Source organism: Triturus cristatus, chromosome 4_2 (genome assembly GCF_964204655.1).
Source record: "Triturus cristatus chromosome 4_2, aTriCri1.1, whole genome shotgun sequence".
NCBI classification, from domain to species: domain Eukaryota; kingdom Metazoa; phylum Chordata; class Amphibia; order Caudata; family Salamandridae; genus Triturus; species Triturus cristatus.
In genome coordinates this window covers 362,886,457-362,907,829 of record NC_140586.1, presented here as the reverse complement: position 1 = coordinate 362,907,829, position 21,373 = coordinate 362,886,457, and the positions used below count along the sequence as shown (strand labels likewise).

At 45.0% G+C, this 21,373-nt stretch overlaps 1 protein-coding gene across 9 annotated transcripts in view; it reads left to right on the top strand.

The window, feature by feature from the left end:
* TDRD5 (tudor domain containing 5) overlaps window positions 1-21,373 on the top strand; it is a 1,318,580-nt gene that overhangs the window by 393,435 nt on the left and 903,772 nt on the right. For all 9 annotated transcript variants that reach the window (XM_085601794.1, XM_085601799.1, XM_085601798.1 and 6 more), the window contains exon 4: window positions 18,912-19,924. In XM_085601794.1, coding sequence (XP_085457920.1) covers window positions 18,912-19,924 — 1,013 coding nt within the window. The remainder of the gene's footprint in view (window positions 1-18,911; window positions 19,925-21,373) is intronic.

Here is a 21,373-nt window from a genome sequence, read left to right as displayed (position 1 = left end):
TTTCCATATGCAAAATAGAATACGTAGCATCTTTCATGGACATAAACTGCTGTTTTGTTGTCAAGTTAAATGGCAAAAATAAAGATAAGGCGTTCAAGTAATCCCACGTAACTTTCCCCATCTTTAGAGTCTGCAGAGTCCACGCAAATTGCATAACTGAACGCAATTGATTTTGACCATGATACTAAACGGAAACATCCTCCTGCACATTGTCAACAGCAGATGAAACAATATTCTCCAATGTGTAAATGTGGGAAGAAAGTGTGTTAATACTATTATCAACAACATGAAGCACTTTTTAAAGATTAGCCTGATCAATTGCCCTTAAACGTAAAGCTGCTTCAATTTGGGATAGCTTCCAGATTTGATTGTAAGCTGGATAAATAAATCTTTTTGATCTTGGACCAGCAGGTCCTTTTATAAAATCTGTCAAGTCAATGTCACCTGATAATAACTACAAATGTTGTTTCACTGAAGTCACAGTCGAGTGTTGCAACCAATTTGGACATATCTTTCCAACGGAATATGTAGTAACTGAATGGGAGTTAGAAAAATGAGGATCAGGCCTATCCTGTGTGTAACCAGAAGCCTTATCATGGAAACGAAGTTGGCAAGAATCCAAACTAGTTTGCAAAACCAACCAACCTAGGGGGTCCAAACTAGAAAAATGAAAGGAGTCATTGTTAAAAAGTGATTGTAATTCAGCCATGGAATCATTTGTACAATTGCTCAAGTTCTGATATGCAGCTAGAGCAGGAATAGCAGAGGCATTGATTTGCCTAGAAGTTGCCAATCCAAAACAAGTAGTTTGATAAATCGATTAATTTAAAAATAGAATCTTTGATGGGGTGAGGCACGCGCGGTGCAACGCTTTCATGCCCTTCACTTGCCAGGATCTAGAACCCCAAACTGATTTAAGAGCAATTGTGGACTTCCACAGATCATAGCCACCCACTGACAATTTATCAATAACGGATTTAGAATATAATAATTTAGTGTGGGTGAGCATTACTTTAGAATTAGATGAAGCATTTAATTTAAAATAGAATGACCCGAGGTTTGATTTATTAAAATCTGTAAAATATGTGAATTTTTTCAAAAACGTTTTTGAGCTGCCTTCCAACGGTGCCGGGCAATGTTCCCATTGTGTATAACTTAAAACGTTTCTAAATGTGTTAGCTGTATGCAAATAATGATGACCATAGTGCTGATAGCAAAACAAATCTGCACAATTTGCAGTATTAAAATACAAATCTTCAGCATCAAAAGCGGCATAGTATTTTAAATCGGAAAACCAGGATTGTGCGGCTTATACGTCCCAATCATCAGACCGTATGTTATGTTTCACTTCCTGCCCCATTGAAACACAAAGCACATTTGGCACATTAATTATCTCTGTAGGGCCATGGATTTGAAAATCTACAGCATCCCAAACTATGCCGTCTATAACTGGTCAGGCAGTGATGTTGACAAAAGTCTGGTCTCTTTTCATTCTGTGAGAAGAAGAGTGCGGAACCAAAGTTCCAGCTACCAGTCTAACAGCAAAGCGTTCAGGAAGGTAGTGACCATTGATTAGAAGGAAAAAAAATAACAGAAAGCCAATGAACATGAACAAGAAAATTGCGATGAGCACCAACCAAATGTATTTTCAAGGTGGAACCAAATAAGTTAGTTTAAACCAGGCGACAAAAATAGAAAATTTGGAAGGGGCGTTTGATGATGTGGAATGTGAATCAAAGGAAAAACGTGATTCATTAATGGCATCAGGTCGCAAACCAGGTAATGACACGGTAGTGGGATAAGCATATTCAGTTTCTTCATTATGAGTGGAAGCAGGCAGGAGCAGCAAAGGATTGTTAACAGAGTCCAGCTCAATGGCAGTGTCATCCTGTGTGTTGTTAGTAGCGGGTAAGCCTGGTTCTCTCAATACAGTTGTTGAAGAGTCCGCTGGCGTGATGCTATTCAGGATCGGCCAGATGTTGTAGCTTGACATTGTCCACTGAGATGTATCTGTTGTCTTTTCGACCAGGAAGCGGTGGTAAAATGACTGTACGAGTACCCTTCACGCCAAGCACTAAAACAGGTGCACTATAAGTGGGGCCAAACTCTTTCTTGTTCTCCACCTTCTCTCGGACCAAGTCTCCGACTTTGGGTAACCAGCCGACTACCGGAATCTGCAGCGCAGCCTCAGTGGATGAGGGTAAATGTTCCTTTGCAAGACTGTCACAGGTCTCTTGTAGTTTCTGTAATACAGCAGAATGATTATCTATGTTAAAGGATGCGGCTTACTCCGCCATGTCTAGACCATCAAGGTCTGGCACAAACATTTTCATGCCGAATAGAATTTAGTATGGGATCTGCCCACCCAGAGATCATCTAGGGAGATTATTTAGTGCACGCTGTACGGTATACAAATGGGCGAACCAGTTCCTGCCAGTCCCTATGACCCTACCTGTCAAGGATTGCTTTAAGTCATGGTTCATTCGCTCCACAACCGAATTGCCCTCAGGCCTGTTTGGAGCCGAAACTTTGACCTGCACCCCCAAAGACCTCATGGTCTCCTTGTACGCCTTAGAGGCGAACGCTGGACCCTGGTCCAAATGGAAGGTGCCACATGCAAAAATTCCCACAAAAACACGCAAATCCCTGATGTCAGTCCGGGCGTCAGCAGTGCGTTGTTGCCAAACCCATAGAAAGCGTGTGCACTAATCAATTGCAACTAAGACGAACTTATAGGCAGTATCTGCAGAAAAAGGACCCCAGTGATCTAAATAAACACAACCGAAAGGTTTATTAGAAATGTATAGCTGTGTTTGTGGTGGCCGCGTTGCCGTAGGCGTCTTAATATGCTGACAAATGTCACATGAAAAGATGTAATTACGGGTTTGTTTATATAAGCTGCGCCACCAGTAACACTGCTGCAAGATAGAAACAGTCGCAGACACTTCAGCATGTGCCGAGGCCATTCCTTCGTGTGCGGCTTTTATCAGTGCAGGCCTGCGGTACGCGTTAGGAATCAACCTGTCCCCAAAGTCGTTAATTCTCACGTATGGAACATTATCAGGACTTGAATGATGAGAGTATTTGGAAGGGAAACCCTGCGGGTAATTATCACCCCTCTCTGTAACAGCTATTGCTGCCAAAATGTCACTATCAATCTTATTCATGGATCTTGTAACTGCTGCAACTGAAAACGTGGCTACTGATGATTTGGCAGCTTCATCTGTCAAACTGTTGACAACTGCGTGCACTCTTACACGCTGATGACCAAGAGTGTGAATTACTTGTGTGAGAGGCAGACGGTCTTTAAGATCTGCGATTCGAACGGAAGCATTGTATGTTTAATTGCGCTGCCTTTAGAATCACGATAGTCATTTTGAGACCAAAAGAATAAGTTGTCATTGAAAGACTGAACACAGTAGCAGTAGTATGAATCGCTTACAATTAAAGTAGTCAAATTTGGATCTGCAAACTCCAAAGCTAGTACCAATGCGCCCAGCTCCGCTAATTGGGCTGGACTGTCTCCTAGTGCCTGTGTATGGACAACATTGGACTTGAACTCCCCGTTCACTATGGTACCTGCCACTATAGCACAGGCCGCCGAGTAAGAATACTTCGACTCGGTTGCCGGCTGCGCTGAACCGTCGGTGTAAATGATACATTGGTACTGCCCAAGGGGGCGCATTGACAAAGGAGGAAGATGAACAAATTCATACTGCAAGAACTCCTGTATACGCAATGACGAGTCAAAAATAAACGTGACATCTGGAGAGGTCAACGATGTGGCCCATTGTATACAACGGGGATGCAAAGCCTTAGAGTTTGGTACACTCGCCTTTATCACCCCTTCAAGAGCTGGACATGGTGTTACAACCAAAATCCGCTTCCCTTGCGCCAGTGCGCGTTCCTTTAGGATCGCCTTCTGGAAAGCTGTCAAAACATTTTCAATAGTGGAAAACCGTAATTCTGCTGAAGTGTACAAATGTGATTTGTAAGCAATAGGTACCGTGTCACCTTCATTAAACGTCAAGTAAGTGAAACCCACATGTCCAGGGACGATTCGTATCACCAGGTTTGTATGGTTATCACGTGTCAACAAGAATTTTGATTCAATAAGATCAGACTGCAAAGATTGCAGTATAGTAGAATGTTCCAGAAGCCAGGAGGCTTTTGAAAAAGTAGGTTGTATCAAAGCATACAAAGGCTTGATACGCTGGGCATAATTGGGAATGTAAGTTCGACCGAAATTCAAAAACCCAGCAAAGACTAATTTTTACAGTGTAGTCGGAGGGCGCAAACGTGCGCATTTTACCAAGAAGTGACACGCCAAGCCTCTTCCTTCATTGTTGAGCTCGTAGCCCAAAAACAACACTGTGTACTCTGCAATGTGTGATTTTGCAAAGTTAAATTTGTAACCGTGGTCAGCAAACACTATGATGCGATCTATGCGACAAAGATGCGGCCATAAACTCGCCGTCTGTTGGATAGATATCATCAACGTATGAGTATGCGTCTTCGTCAATGCTGTCCAACAAAGAGACAATATGGGCGGCGAAAACACCAGGGCTATTTTTGTAGACCATTGCCAAACGCGCATTTTTTTTTTGTTTTTCGCCCTCTGTGAATGCGGTCCATTGACTGCTATCAGGGGATAGATTGTGTGTGAAAAAGCCGTTGGAAATGTCTAGTGTAGTTTTATAGTTTTTTACAAACAAGACTGTCGACTAACGCAGAACTATGGGTATTCTGCACCGCACAAGTCCGACAATGTGAGTTCAAATGCCGGTAATCCAACACTAAGCTGTACAACCCATCGGGTTTTACTACTGTAAATAAAGGATTATTCATCGGTGACACACATGACTCAATTATTCCTTGATACTCTAGTTGATGCACAATATATTCGCAATGGGAGCTTTTGCCTCCCGCTGGAGGGGATATTGGGGTTGTGGCTGTGGCATAGAGCGTAATGGTATCTCATGCGGGGTAGAATCTTTATCCCAGCCCACCTGAGTACGGTACAGAGCCGGTGCAAGCACCAAAGCCCACTCTTCTGTAAAAGCCTTTGCTTGCTCCTTGGAGACGTTATGTGAAAAACTGGGGAGTATAACCTCCTCACCCCAGGGAGCAGCTAGAACAAAAGGTGGCGGCCAATCTTTCTCTGCCAAAAGTATGTCATACGAAGAATTCAGATTTTCCCCAAAAATCCCTTTTATTACACGTTGTATGCCACCTTCAATTAAAATAACTATATCATATAGTCTGTCAGGTGGAGCCACACAGGTGTCAGCCATTTCAACTGTGATGAAAGTTTCAGTTGCTGTCGCCTCCAGAAATGGACGCAGTGCTTGCCACACTATTGTAACCTCCGCTGCGTTGTCTAACAGCGTTACTGCCCATGTTAGGTTTCGGAGCCGGGTTCTCACCATCTGTGGCATATCTCGCTGTTAAAGAGCTACTCTCTTTTTCTGAAAAGGCTGTCACGAACGAGGAAAATTGTCTTGTTTCCCCATGCTTTCAGTCTGACGAGGATGCTCACGACCTTGCAGGGCACCTCGACCTCTGCCGCGATCCTGATGTTGCCTGTGAAGAACGAGGAAAACACTGATCAGGGACCTGAAACCTGTTAGGAGACCTAATTCTCTTGCTATCGCGCAAATCATAAATGCCTCAGCAGGTTCGGGAACTGGTGACGCTGCACGCCACCCTTGTGTTTGTTGTTGCTTCCCCTGTTTTTTATTTTTCCAATTTCTTTTAGGAAAGTTTGGACGGTCGTCTTTAGCAGACTGTGCCGTCTGTGTTTGCTGTTGTGCTGGTATTCTAGCGAAAGGCTTGACAACCAAACTATTGTGCCCAATTGTTCTATTAGCTTCTGCAATAATTTTTGGTAACTCGCGGGGTTTCTCCCCATCCAGGACAAGGCGCAAAGCATTAGACACTTGAAAGTTAACCGCATCTCCCTTGACATTAGCAAGGATCAGATCAGCAACCACGTCAAACACTCCAACCAACCTCATCCCCAACTCCACAGCCGCCTCCGGTCTGTGTTCATCCTGAACACACTTAATCACGGAGGGGAGCACAGTCATAGATGGTGTGCCAAAACATTTCGCATGCACCACTGCGAACACTTTACTCCAATTTTCACAATCAGTTACTTCGGGTATTAAGTCTTTCTGCAAACTAATAGTAAGTATCCTGTGTTTCTCCACAGGAATTGTATTCGGAAATACTGCTTCCAGCTGGTCAAATTTTTCTGCAAGCCATTAAGGCAAATCTTCTTTATTCTGTGGACGCTTGCACGTAACCGAATTAACCATAACCGGACTAATAGTTAGTTCCACAGGTTCAGCTGGTTGCGCAGCAACCCCAGGTGCTCCCACCTGTAGATTGCGTGAGACGTATTGTACTAGAGCCCTGTGAACCTCGATCAAGGAGGTGTGTAAGACGCATAACTCGTCTACAGCGACTACTAGATAACTTGGATGTGGTGAGTACCCGGCCAAAACTGGCCAAGTGGCTCCTGGAATCGATAAAGGACCTAACCGGGCCGGGGTCACGGTGTGGGGTAGGGCACCATTAAACCAAATACGGTGTTGCCATGCTGAAATCGGAACCTTAAGAGTCGTATATGGCCGATACGCTATAGGTGTTGCAGTGGGAGTATATGTATGGAACAAGTTATCATCTCCATCCACTGCCGGAAAGGTTACCCAAGAATAAAACACCTCAAAGTGGTGAGCTGGATTAGCCCCCACCACAAAAATGAGTGAGATACCCGCGTCTTGCACTCCAAAAGTAGTCAAATGACGACGGATCGCACCGTGGCTATGTGCCGCAATATCCATCTCCGCCATATCGAGAAGAAAAGAACTTAATGCGTGGCAGCGCAATAGGATAGTAATTCAAAGGAACTATAAAACCATTTAATGTTTCAAGCTTGAAGAAAAACCTATAAAAACATCACTATAGGTAGGTTATGCCATCACAGCTGTTTACCGGAAAACAGAAGCGAGGGTAGTATGCACAAGCACTACTGAAGTGCCTCGTGTATAAGAACCAGACCAAACGTTGGGTGCGCCATGTTGACGGGATTCTCCAAATACACAGAACTATGCACAGGAAACCTGGACCTCAGTGTGTAGTGGTGTACCAAAATACCCACCTCGGTGCCCAGAACCCCAATCCGACTAGCTATAGTGTCTCATTTGTTCTCCGTGCCACAGCGAAGCTACGAGTAATTAGACATCCTAGAACAGGCTACTCCGTCCCTCTCAGGATACGTGGGAACAAGAACACTCTTTCGTTCAAACTCTCGTACTTGTCCACAACACGAATAAATAGAGTCAAGGAATAGTTTAAAATGTTGAATTTAACTAATGTGCTCTATAATGCAGTACACGAGCCAATGCAAGCAGCAATATGCATAAAATCAAACAAATCAGCATTGTTACAATTCCATATAGAACAAAAGGGGAAATCATATAATGATGGTGGAAACAGGACTATAGTGCCTTGCCACCCTCCCCGTGCTAGAAGCTAGTTTATTATAATTATAGAAGACCTCCAGGCTTTGACAGGGGAACCCCATACCTCTGAGTTCAGATGCAGGAATTTGCATAACCGGACGAGCACAGCTCTTCTATCCTGGAAAGCGTTTCTCCAAGTGTCTTAACATGCATGCAAGGTAATATTATAAGCACCATATTTCCAGGTTTGCAGCTGTGGTCTATGTTATGGCTAGGGACGTGAGACTGACCAAAGCAAATCAACAGAGCTCATTGTTTTTCGACCTTGAACACGCTGTACAGACGGGAAGCAGAGTGTTCAACTAAATATGTCAAATGCAGACAGTTCTCATGTGAACGCGAGCAAGCAAAGTGCTTATAAGAAATGTGGCATGTAGTAACGTGAGCAAAGGCGGCAAAATGGCGACCAAGCATATACTAACTTAGCAATGTCCGCTGGTGTGTCCATATCCTCACTACAGTATCTATTCTAATGTAAGGCATCTGCGGCTAGAAGTCTCTATTAGATGAACAAGTTCTCTTCCAGGGGATCCTCATCAATTGTCATAAGCATTAGAATATTCCCGCCCATGCGCGGGACCCCGGAAACACTATATTATATGTGCCCCACATATATATCCATATATATTTACCCCCCCCTATATATATATAAAAACAAGCAATTGCAGCCTACTAAACACCAGAGCTGAATCATGCCATAAGGAATTTCTACCATACATGAAAAACATGCTTTAGAAACAGGAGAAACAATAGCAAAATGTGTTTAGAAACTGTTTTAATGCTCAGCAAACAGTAGAAATCCTCATAAATCACTGAAAGCATAGGAAGCTCCCAGGCTGCATTGCAAACACCCAGTCTAAGAAGACTGAAAAGCTAACTTGTAGCTGCATAGCAATAAACTGACACCGCGCCTTTAAGGCACACCTGACTCCCAGCTTCCCATCATGCCTCAGGGGTGACAGTTAGGTCAGTTGTTCTTTCCGGCTCCTTCAGGAAGGATCCTGGCAACACAGCTCCACTCTTTTCTGATTTTTGTCAGAAAATATTTTCACCTTTCACAACTTTTGTTCCTTACTTCGACGTCTTTCATTAGTTAAAGTAAGAAGCTGTCTTTTTTGACAGGTTTGGGCATTTTTTTAATATCTTAAAATGCCATCTCTTTTTGACCCTTGCCCTTCTTGTGGCAAAAAGAAGGCCAAGACTGACTCTCATAGGGTCTGTATCCTTTGTCTACCGGAGGACAATGATCCTACGACCTGCCCTCACTGCCAGAACCTGTCCAGAAGAACTTTGAAGGACAGGGAAAGAATTTGCCTGTATGGCCTGGCAGGTAAACCATCTAGAGGAAGATCTCCGGTAAGGAAGGGCTTCAAGAGGTCTAGAACGTTTTCTAGAAGCAAGTCCTCGCGCCCTTCTGCTTCAGCGTCAGGCTCGGCGCTGAAAAAAGATCTTCAGGTGGGTCATATTTCCAAGAAAAGACCTTCGACAGCGGGCTCGCCGTCGAGAAAAGGTACGTCGTCGACGTCGAAGACTCGTCCGCCGTCGTCAACCCGGCGACGATCGGCGTCACGAGACAAGACCCCTCCGCCGTCGTCAACCCGGCGACGATCGGCGTCGAGAGACAAGACCCCTCCGCCGTCGTCAACCCGGCGACAATTGGCGTCAAGGAGCAGAGACCCTCCGCCATCGTCAACCCGGCGACGATCGGCGTCGAGGAGCAGAGACCCTCCGCCGGCGTCGATCGGCGTCGAGGAGTGGCACCCCTCCGTCGTCGAGGGCAGGCTCACTTACGTCGTCGCAGTTCCATCAGCGATCGATGTCAAGAGCAAAATCCTCCTCCGCCGTCGTCAACCAGGCGACGATCGGTGTCGAGGATGAGGTCTCCGTCGTCGCTTCGAGGGCGAGAAATACCCCTCAGCCGTCGTCGCACAGACCGTCGACGCCGAGATTGGACGCAGTCTAGACGACGTTCGGCGTCGAGAGAGAGAATCCCTCCGTCGTCGGCTTCACATCGCCGTTCGACGTCGAGGCAACATTCTTCACCTGCTCATCGGCACAGGTCGCCGTCGACGCGGCGTTCGAAGTCGAGCAGACGAGAGGCCCGACAAGCAGGAAGGCAGGAGCCCAGATCGACGTCGAGAGCACGAGTCAGCTTCGCGCCATTCGTCCTCGCACTCATCCAAGGGGGCTTCTCCAAGGTCAGCTACTCCGCAAGGTCTCTCGCGGAGAGAAGTTGCTAGCCATGTCCGCAGGTCTCCTTCAAGACAACGCAAGACCACTTCTGCGGTTCAACTGTCGCCCAGATGGCTGCTGCCCGTACGTCACTGGCAGGACTCAGGGCCGACAAGGAGGATGCAAGAGTATGCCAGTCTGGCGCATAGATCTCCGCTTCAAAGATTGGTGGACGAAGTAGACAGAGTGAGTCCTCCCAGGCAAGCACGCGAGAAGTCACCTGAGAGACAGCGCCCTAGGTCGCGCTCCCCCAGATGAGAAGATCGTGCAGTCAGATCATGGGCCCGTGATCATCGACGAGGTAGAAGAACACCATCTACTTCCTCGACTTCCTCCACCCAGTCCTCAAAGAGGGATTACTCCCCCACGCTATCGGACAGCCCAGTGTCCAGGGTCTTGCCCATAGACGATATCAACACATACCATGAGGTTCTGCAGAGGGGTGCTCAGAAACTCAACATTGAGATGTCAGTCCTGCAAGTGACGACGGCGGTGATTTTCGAGATTCTGCATCAGAAGACTGCATCTCGACCGCTGCTTCCATTGGTTCCTGGGATCCTGGAACCTGTCATGGGGTCGCAAAGCCTGCACGGCGGCTGCATCCCTTAAGGTCTCCAGTGCGGCTGTGCTGCTCAGCCGTTATGACAAGGCTCTCTGGAGCGGTTCAAATCCAATCTCCCAAAGGAGGACCAGAAGTATTTCGAGGAGATAGTCACTTAGGGATCCTTGGTGGCTAATCAGACGATTAGCACGGCGGCGGATGGAGCGGTGCTATCAGCGCATTCTTACGCGCATGGAGTATGCGCTGGTTGAGACTAACAGGGCTGAAACCAGATGCGCAGCAGAGAATCTTGAACCTTCCATTCTCTGGCTCTTCTCTCTTCGGCACGCATGCGGATGAAGAGATGGGTCGCATGAAGACCGAGTTGGACACCCTCAAGGCGGTTGGGTTGGAGAAAAAGAAGGAGTTCAGACGCCGCTACAGACCTAACCAGCGCAAGGGGCCTCAACAGAGGGTTCAAACCCCTCAGTGGTCCCAGAATAAGGCCCAGGTAAAGTCACAGTTTCGGGGAGGAAAGTCCAACAGAGGTAGAGGGGGCCACCAACAGCAGTCCTCGACCACGGCGAGAGCAGGAGGGAAGTCATGAGCAGTGGCTTCCTCTGCCGCCGTTGCCCACTCCAGTGGGAGGAAGTGCTTCACAACATCTGGCAGAGTGGGACAGCATCACAAAAGATCGCTGGGTGCTGAATATACTGCGCAATGGATATGCGCTTAGTTTCCGTGCGCTTCCAAAGGACATACCACCAAAAAAGTCCTGTCCTCACCAGTTACAGCTGCTTCGAAAGGAGGGGAGGGCCCTTCTTCAAAAGCAGACTATCGAAAAGGTTCCACCTTCTCAAATTGGAAAGGGAGTGTACTCCCAGTACTTTCTGGTCCCCAAAAAAGATCAGGAGCACACATTTCGGCCGATCCTGGACCTTCTTCTTCTGAACAAGGTCATAGTCAAGGAGAAGTTTCGCATGTTGGCACTTCATCAAATATGTCCACATCTGCAAGTAGGGGATTGGATGTGTTCGGTGGACCTCCAAGATGCGTACTTCCACATTTCCATTGCAAAGCGTCATCGCAAGTACCTGCGGTTTGTGGTCGGCCACAAGCATTATCAATACAAGGTCCTGCCCTTTGGACTCAAGTCGGCTCCGCGAGTCTTCACCAAATGCATGGCAGTGGTGGCAGCTTTTCTTCACAGAAAAGGTCTCTTCATCTACCCATACTTAGACGACTGGCTGCTGAAAGGTCCATCCCACCAGCAGGTGAGGCAAGACTTCCAGATCTGTCTGCAACAGTTACACAATCTCGGCCTTCATGTCAACATGGAGAAGTCAGTGCAGCAGCCAACCCAAACCATCCACTACCTTGGCTCCGTTCTGGACACAAGCGTGGGAAGAGCGTTTCCTTCGGATGAGAGACTGTCCTCAATGAAACGGAAGTGCAGGCTCCTGCTCCAGGTGCAGAACCCGTCAGTGGCATCCCTGCTGGGATCCATGGCGTCCTGCATCTTTCTCATTCCCAACGCCCGGCTGAGGATGCGGCCTTTGCAACAAACTCTGGAGGACCAGTGGGATCAGTCAACAGGTCGCTGGGAAGATCAGATATATCTCTCCCAGGCGGCGAGATCCTCCCTCAGATGGTGGACTCAGCAGCGGAATCTGATGGTGGGAGTCCCTTTTCACCAGCCACTTCCAGTGCAATAGGTGGTGACAGACGCGTCTCTGCAAGGCTGGGGGGTACACATGGGGTGCCTTCAGATACAAGGGCGGTGGTCGGCGAAGGAACAGACCTACCACATCAATATGCTGGAGCTACGAGCAGTCCACCTTGCTCTGAAAGCTTTCCTACCGGCAATCGAGTCCGATTCGGTCCTGGTCCAGACCGACAACATGACGACCATGTTCTACCTAAACAAACAGGGTGGAACTCGGTCACGTCCTCTTTCCCTGGAGTCACAGGCGATCTGGCACTGGCTTCTCGCCCGGAACCTCTCGGTAGTGGCAGTGCACCTTCGAGGAGAGCTAAATATCAAGGCAGACGCACTCAGCAGGCACTTCGAAGATCAGCCAGACTGGGTGCTGCACGACGAGGTGGCGGCGGACCTTTTCCATCGTTGGGGTCGTCCGGAGATAGATCTATTCGCAGACGACGAAAACACAAAATGCCACGCCTTCGTGTCCAGATTCCACCGTCCAGTGACAAGGGGGAATGCGCTTTTGATGGACTGGTCAGGGACATATGCCTACGCCTTTCCTCCTCTGCCCCTGATCCCGAAGGTGGTGTCCAAGTTACTCAGATCCAGCATGACGATGATTCTGATAGCTCCAGACTGGCCACGGCAGTGGTGGTACCCGGACCTTCTTCATCTGTCGGTACTTCCGCACAGGAGACTGCCTTGCAGGCCGGACCTGCTGACCAAGATGGGCGGGAAGATTCTTCATCCCAACCTTCCCTCACTGAACTTGGCAGCATGGCTCCTGAGGTCCTGCAATACGGACATTTGAAACTGCCTCCTGATTGCATGCATATTTTGAAAGAAGCGAAAAGACCCTCCACAAGAGCGTCATATGCGTTCAAGTGGAAGAGGTTTTTTCTTTGGTGTAGAGAACATCATCTTGATCCTACGAAGGGGCAGGAGGATGTCATTCTCCCTTACCTTCTGTACTTAGCAAGATCAGGTTTAAAGTATGCTTCTATCAGGGTCCATTTATCTGCCATTACAGCGTACAGGAGATCTCCTAGTCAGCCCTCCTTTTTCCAGATGCAGGTGGTCAAGGACTTATTACAGGGGTTGAAGAAGGTGTATCCCCCTGTTCGAAACCCTTCTCCTCCATGGGAGTTGAACCTGGTATTATCTAAATTGATGGGCCCGCCCTTTGAGCCAATCCATAGAGCTTCCTAGCAGCATGTGTCTTGGAAGGCCGCTTTTCTGGTAGCCATTACATCGGCGTGCAGAGTAAGCGAGATCCAGGCGCTGTGTACCAAGGAGTCTTACACTGTTTTTCACCATAACAAAGTGGTCCTAAGGGCGCATCCATCTTTTCTCTCTAAGGTAGTGTCTGATTTTCATGTCAATCAGTCCATTTCCCTTCCTTCTTTTTTTCCAAATCCAGCGACCCCGGCTGAGCGGTAACTTCATTCCTTGGACCTCAAGAGGGTACTTAAGTTCTACTTAGAAAGTACCAAGGGCATAAGGAAGACAGATCAGTTATTTGTCAATTATGGCGCCATGAGAACAGGCTTCCTAGCCACTAAGAGATCCATCTCGAGTTGGATTGTGTCCTGCATTACCTTAGCTTACCAGCTGATGAAAAGGCCCTTACCATTGCCTCCTAAGGCGAATTCCACTAGGGGGAAAGCGTCCACAGTTGCCTACTTGCATGACGTCCCGATGTCAGAGATCTGCAAGGCGGCAACCTGGAAATCGGTTCATACCTTTACAAGGCACTACTGCCTAGAATCTGATTCCAGGGCTGATGCTCAAGTAGGCCAAGCCTCCTTGAGTAATCTATTTGGGTAGCTTAGCTTTTTCTTTCTAAGACTACTGATCATTTTCTGTTTTTTCCCCTTTGCCCGCAGGGAGATGAGGTGAGGCTCGCTATCCTATTCTAATGCTTATGACTATTGATGAGGATCCCCTGGAAGAGAAGGATTAGTTACTTACCTGTAATCCTAGTTCTCTTCCAGGGGTATCCTCATCAAAGTCATACGCAACCCTTCCGCCTCCTCGGGCAAAGGATTGTTATCTTTTGAAGATGTTGTTAACTCTTTGTGCCATGGCTTTTTCAGTCTCCGCAAAGAACAACTGACCTAACTGTCACCCCTGAGGCATGATGGGAAGCTGGGGGTCAGGTGTGCCATAAAGGCACGGTGTCAGTTTATTGCTATGCAGCTACAAGTTAGCATTTCAGTCTTTTTAGACTGGGTGTTTGCAATGCAGCCTGGGAGCTTCCTATGCTTTCAGTGATTTGCTGAGCATTAAAACAGTTTCTAAACAAATTTTGCTATTGTTTCTCCTGTTTCTAATGCATGTTTTTCATGTATGGTAGAAATTCCTTATGGCATGATTCAGCTCTGGTGTTAAGTAGGCTGCAATTGCTTATATATATATATATATATATCACATATAATATAGTGTTTCCGGGGTCCCGCGCATGGGCGGGAATATTCTAATGCTTATGACTTTGATGAGGATACCCCTGGAAGAGAACTAGGATTACAGGTAAGTAACTAATCCTTACTGACCTTCGGTAAAGCCCGATCTGGTAGAGACTCTAGCTGGATATTCCTTACCGACCCATCAATCCTCCCTGTTCTGCGAACTGATTTCTCTGCATAGGGTGGCCTTTGCTGGTCTTTAGTGTCTGTACTCTGGTCTGTCATCATTGTGCCGTGGCTCCGTGCTTCTGGCACGTAAATGTCACAAAAAGAAATTGTCAGCGCGCTGGGCTGGTAACAATAAATGCTCCAGGCTAGTCAGTTCTAGTGCGGCTCCAAACAATGCCACCTACTTGCATGCAGAGGTACTGCTCTAGATTTTCTGGATCCAGTCTGACGCATGGAAAACTTGTTCTCGGGTGAGGTGTGAGAATGTGCTTGGTGCTCAGGAAGTCGTGATGTTTACAAGTGCTTATAGCAATATGCGCATCACACTTAGGGTACATAAATGCAACCTCTATTACAGATTAGTTATATTGATACGAGTCCGTCATTGTTGACGTTGTTTCAATCCTTTCGGAGTATAGGATCATCATCAGAACTCTAATGTGAGCCCCAGTGATTAATGGAGGAGATGTAATGAACACGAGTGTAAGTGTCATAATGGAGCATCTATTATCGACTTGATAGTCAAAGGTTCATAAGAATTTTCATGGAGTTCATCTGTGCCTACTAGGAGAGCAAAATTACACTGAACCAGGATAGGGTACCGGTGAGAGTAGGAATGGTTGTCTGTCTGTAAATAGTTTGCTATGTAGAGACTAGCCGTCTGCAGCATTCTTTGGCTAAGCGGGCAGCGTCTCTGAAGGAAGATTAGTGGGATTTCTACTCTCCCTGGTACCCTGTCCTGGGTCAGTGTATATTTCTTCACGACAAGCCATCCAGCTCTCCTAGCCAGCACAGATGAGCTCCATGAGAATTCTTAAGAATCTCTGATTGTTAACCTATTGTTCATCACAGCTCCATTTACTGTTTGGGCTCACATTAAATTCAAGTCCTGATGATGATCTCTTACTCCTAGTGAATGGAAATGCTGTTTACAACAATGACGGACATCTGTAAATATAATTAATCTGTAATATACAGGTCACATTTATGTACCCTGAGCGTTTACACACATTGCTTTAAGCGCTTATACATTTCAAGACTGCCTGAGCACCCAGAATGTTTTCACATCTCACTCAAACTCCTTTAATGTTTGTTGGTTATTCAAAGTCTCATTTGACTTTTTGTATTATTAAATTTTTGTTCGTTTTAAATTTCCGTTTAATTATATATAGTGCTGTGACTATAGGAACCATTGTTATATATATTCTCTTGATTTCCCAGGTTCCTAGTGACTTCAGTGTTTTCTCTTGTAGCTAAGTGCACATTAGCTGTGAATGTCAACACATATTGCTCACTGTAGTAAATAAAAACGTGCCCCAATTATCTACCATGTTCCTGTGTAAAACTACTTAAATAGGAGAAGGTAATAAAAGCGTGTGCTGAAGATTGGGTGTGTATATGACACCACCGGGTATGGGTTCCCAAGCAGCAAGTCCAAACCACTGTCTTATCTATATACCAAAAAATTGCTGCTAAGCTTAATAAAGCTAATTATTTAGGCTCCTCACCTATGAGCAAAACTATAAGTGGGTTGGACTCACGTTGTTAGATTCAATCTTTCATTTTATTTTTGTATTCAATTATTATAAATTTCTTTGGTCATTTATTTACCAAATTGACGTTTCACAAAAATCATTTACAATACAAATAAACAAATTTTGTACATTAAAACATCCCCCTCATACTACTCATACACACTATCACTACTATTCTCCATCAATCATTCTCATACATACCATCGTACACACTGAGCTTATTTTATCAACAAATACAACAATATTTTATCAAAGCAAATTTTTCACAGTGCCATAGGTCTTGTTATATACACATAAGTATATCTTTCATAAATTTGCAATTTAAATTTTTCTCTCTTCTGGCACAAAATGTAGGGTCTACGCATTTCAAACTTCTAACAATCATGGAGTTCTCATCAGGACCATCCACTGAGAAATGAAAAAGGTGGGGGGGGGGGGGGGGAGAGACCTGTGTTACTAATATTGTTTCGAACCATTAAAGAAACCACTACACGGCTCAACAGGCACCTCTCTGCTGCTTACCTCTTTCTTTATGGTAACTGAATTAACCTTTGCAGTAGGACCGCGGCGCGGAACCACCTGAATGACATCAACAGAAGGGAATAACTAAACTCCATTCAACATATACTCATATCATATCATCTTTGCATATCATCTTTCAACGCTCAAATGGCCACTCACTGTTTTTTGAATTGTTCTCTCTCTGGCTGAAATAAAAAGGACAATGGCTTGAGAGAAGGCTTATCTTTCTTACTCTAATCTCTCAATGCATTAAAGGGCTCCAATTTCTTACCTAAAGTCGTTTTTCACTCGCGATGTAGGGAGGATAAATGAATCGACACGCCTAGTGAAAAGGAAAACAAATTGGCGTGATTACCACGAGCCGTCTGGTTCGGGTGTTCGTGTCATACAAATGAGCTTATAAGCTCCACGAGGACGGTCGAGCCTCCCCAGTCTAAGTCAAAAACCGGTCTTATTACCTCAGTTCGTGTCGTGGCACACTTTGGCAGGCTTAGCTCGCAAACCGTATGTGGCGGCCATTCTTAACCCGATGTATTTAACCGGTCACGCTGTATCCGGCTTCTGGGGGTTGCCATGGTTACCAGACTGCATAGATGTGTCGGCCATCTTACAGTGGTTAACAAACGTCTAGGAAACCCACTGAAATGTATTACAAAGTGCAGACATTCACTAATTCCTATCATCTATGCAGTCTGGTAACCATGGCAACCCCCAGAAGCCGGATACCGCGTGACCGGTTAAATACATCGGGTTAAGAATGGCCGCCACATACGGTTTGCGAGTTAAGCCTGCCAAAGTGTGCCACGACACGAACTGAGGTAATAAGACCGGTTTTTGACTTAGACTGGGAAGGCTCGACCGTCCTCGCGGAGCTTATAAGCTCATTTGTATGACACGAACACCCAAACCAGACGGCTCGTGGTAATCACGCCAATTTGTTTTCCTTTTCACTAGGCGTGTCGATTCATTTATCCTCCCTACATCGCGAGTGAAAAACGACTTTAGGTAAGAAATTGGAGCCCTTTAATGCATAGAGAGATTAGAGTAAGAAAGATAAACCTTCTCTCAAGCCATTGTCCTTTTTATTTCAGCCAGAGAGAGAACAATTCAAAAAACAGTGAGTGGCCATTTGAGCGTTGAAAGATGATATGCAAAGATGATATGATATGAGTATATGTTGAATGGAGTTTAGTTATTCCCTTCTGTTGATGTCATTCAGGTGGTTCCGCGCCGCGGTCCTACTGCAAAGGGTAATTCAGTTACCATAAAGAAAGAGGTAAGCAGCAGAGAGGTGGCTGTTGAGCCGTGTAGTGGTTTCTTTAATGGTTCGAAACAATATTAGTAACACAGGTCTCTTCTCCCCCCCCCCCCCTCCCTTTTTTCATTTTCAGTGGATTGTCCTGATGAGAACTCCATGATTGTTAGGAGTTTGAAACGCGTAGACCCTATATTTTGTGCCAGAAGAGAGAAAAATTAAAATTGCAAATTTATGAAAGATATACTTGTGTATATAACAAGACCTATGGCACTGTGAAAAATTTGCTTTGATAAAATATTGTTGTATTTGTTGATAAAATAAGCTCAGTGTGTATGATGGTATGTATGAGAATGATTGATGGAGAATAGTAGTGATAGTGTGTATGAGTAGTATGAGGGGGATGTTTTAATGTACAAAATTTGTTTATTTGTATTGTATATGATTTTTGTGAAACGTCAAAATTTGGTAAATAAATGACCAAAGAAATTTATAATAATTGAATACAAATATAAAATGAAAGATTGAATCTAACAACGTGAGTCCAACCCACTTATAGTTTTGCTGATAGGTGAGGAGCCTAAACAATTAGCTTTATTAAGCTTAGCAGCATTGGCAATTTTTTGGTATATAGAAGATTGGGTGTGAGCTTCTTGCCACCGCTCTTGTACCATCCAGTATTATTGAATCTCTCATGCTTTTGACTTAAGGGATTAAATGACTAGGCACCATAGTTGCTGCAGTTAATAGTTTTTCCTATATTTTTTTGGGTTACAGCAAATTGTAGCAGTTTAATTGAAACTAGCAATAAGTGCATGCAGTAAGTTTCTGTAAACTCATTCTTGTAATAGAATTTTACACAAAAAACCTTTTTGGTTATTTCCTGACCGGTGGGTAATTATTGTTCATAAAGGCACAAAGATGTTTATTGATTATTTGCATGTATCTTTTTCTTTAAGGGAAGATAACGAAACCTGTTCTGCATTGGCAACCCTTCTCTCTCTTGCCTGTGAAGCAAACAGCTGTCCTAAATGTGCCTTTGAATCATGGTGTGGCAAGTAACTTTCAGAAATGGAATGTACCTTCAGGAACACCGAGTCATTTAGTGTCTCCAAACATGCAGGAAAAGACTTTGCCAATTAGCACTCCTAAAAATGAAGAGAATAGAGTGCCAACCCCTTCTGATACTCAAAAACCTTTCATGACTCCCAAGTCTCCAATAACTGTTTTGTCCACAGACACTCAGAAACATATAGTGACCCTGTACCCTCAAGAGAAGAGGTTTCCTGGATCACAGGTAGAATTAGCAACACCCTTAATGCAGGAAATGTCATCACCCGCTGGTACCACAAAGGATGATATGGCCTATGTGCAGATACAGACATCTTCAGATGCCAACAACTCTGCACTTTCGCCTCAACGTATCCAGACACAAATGATGATGTTTTCCTCTCGTGAACAAAGGTCACCTCCTACATCACAGAAAAGGTCAGTGTCTTCAGACATTGAGGGACAAGTGTCACCTATAGAGAATCAGAAATCTGTTGTTGTCTCTCCTTTGCAGGATCAGAACATGGCAAGAGAGATGGAGAAACAAGAGTTGACACAATCCAAGCAAGCTGGGGGCTCTAATGATGGAACTGATCAGAGAAGGTTCACTACTTTGCAGCAGGTGCAAGTATCTCTCCCAGTCTCCAAGAAGTATGAGGTGGCCCACCACCCCCCAAGAGGGAGGACTGCTTCAGAGATTCAAGTAAAGAAGACTCTCAATCTTAAGGAAACATCATGTACAGGAACCCTTAAGTTTGAGGATGTCAACTATGTGCATGAACTTAGCTCACCTCGAAGGATTCTCAATCCAGAGTCATCACCTAATTGTAATCAACAGATGTTGGCTGCATCGATTGAAATGGAAATTTTTGACACTCCGGCAGAAGGCACTACTGAATACTTTGTGTGGAAATTGCAACAGGTGAGCTCTAAAGAGGAGGGGTTAGGAGAGAGCATTGGGTTGTGAACTATCTGGGCTTGTGCATAAAGTGTATCCCTAAATTGGCATCTGCTGTAATGTGCATGCATGTGTATGGTGGATGGTATAGTTGGGTTATAGGACTGATCAAGTAAAGAGGTGACCAGAATACCCTGTGTATCCGATCCAAACATTTACTAGCACCTTGGTAAAATTTGACATCTCTTGATGCCAAGATGCTGATGTTGATTTTACTTACTGGCCACTTTTTTACATGCTTATGCTACAAAGAGAGCTTCAGTGTGACAGCACAGAGTGTGACAAGAGAAGTTCAGATGGAGGGTTGAGAAAAAGAAGAGGCTGAAAAAGATAGGAAGAACTTTTAATATAGGGGATTCAGAACGGCTATGCTAATAGGATCATTTTCAGTCTTTTGTTTAATTTTATAGAATTGAGTTCTCATTGCAATGAAAGAGATCTATCAGGTTATTGACTCGCAGCCACCAAATCATAGCCTGTAGAATGTTGTTGCAGCAACAAGAGAAGCAAGTAAGATTGTAAGTTTCTGGTCCGGACATGAACTAGTCTGCATTGGAAAGTAGTGACAGGCGTTACAGTATAGGCTTTCTGTACGAGACAGGGCCTTAAATTTAACTTTGTTTTCAATCAGTAGCCAAACCGGGATTCAGGTGACCATTCATGGGCAACCAATAACAGAACCCCTATGTCACCTTGCAATAAAGTGAGTACACTACACTTGATTGTTGTGAGTTTGGAGAACGGGCTCTTCAGCTTCTGTACAGAGCCACTAGAATCAAAAGACCCTTTGGAATTACCTCCAAGACACCTGACCAATTCTGCTTGTTGGTAATTGAATTGAAACCCATTTTTGAACGTCATTTTAGAGGCTTGACATTTCTTCCCTTAGTCATTCAGCGCACTCAGAATCTCACCTTACTCAAGTCCAGATCTTGATTATGTTTATGGCTTCCCTCGCTTAAATATTTTTTGCTTTCAGAAGATGTTGTATTTTTGGAAAGCACACTGATGCCCATTTTTTGGAGGGTAGTAATTATTTCACTTTAAAAATTAAATGTTTCCGTTACCTGCACATGGACAGTCTATGACTTAAATACAAAAGGGCTGTAGTGCCTGGTTGTGCCCACTACACACAAACCAGATTAAAGCCTTAGGTAGAGACAGAAGAAAAGGGTCCAACTCTGTACTCCCCACTGCTTAACTTGAGCTTGTGTTTGTAGTTGGAATCCACCGGCACTTATTTTTGGGGACTGGAACTTATTTTAACTTATCAGACGCTCACCAAGAGCAAGAGAGAGAAAAACACACAGCAGGGAAAGAAGGATGAAGAGAAAGATTGAAAAACAGTGGTACAGGGAGAAAACAGGGATGAAAAAGAACCTGAAAGAGTGAGGTAAAGAATGAAAGAGTGCC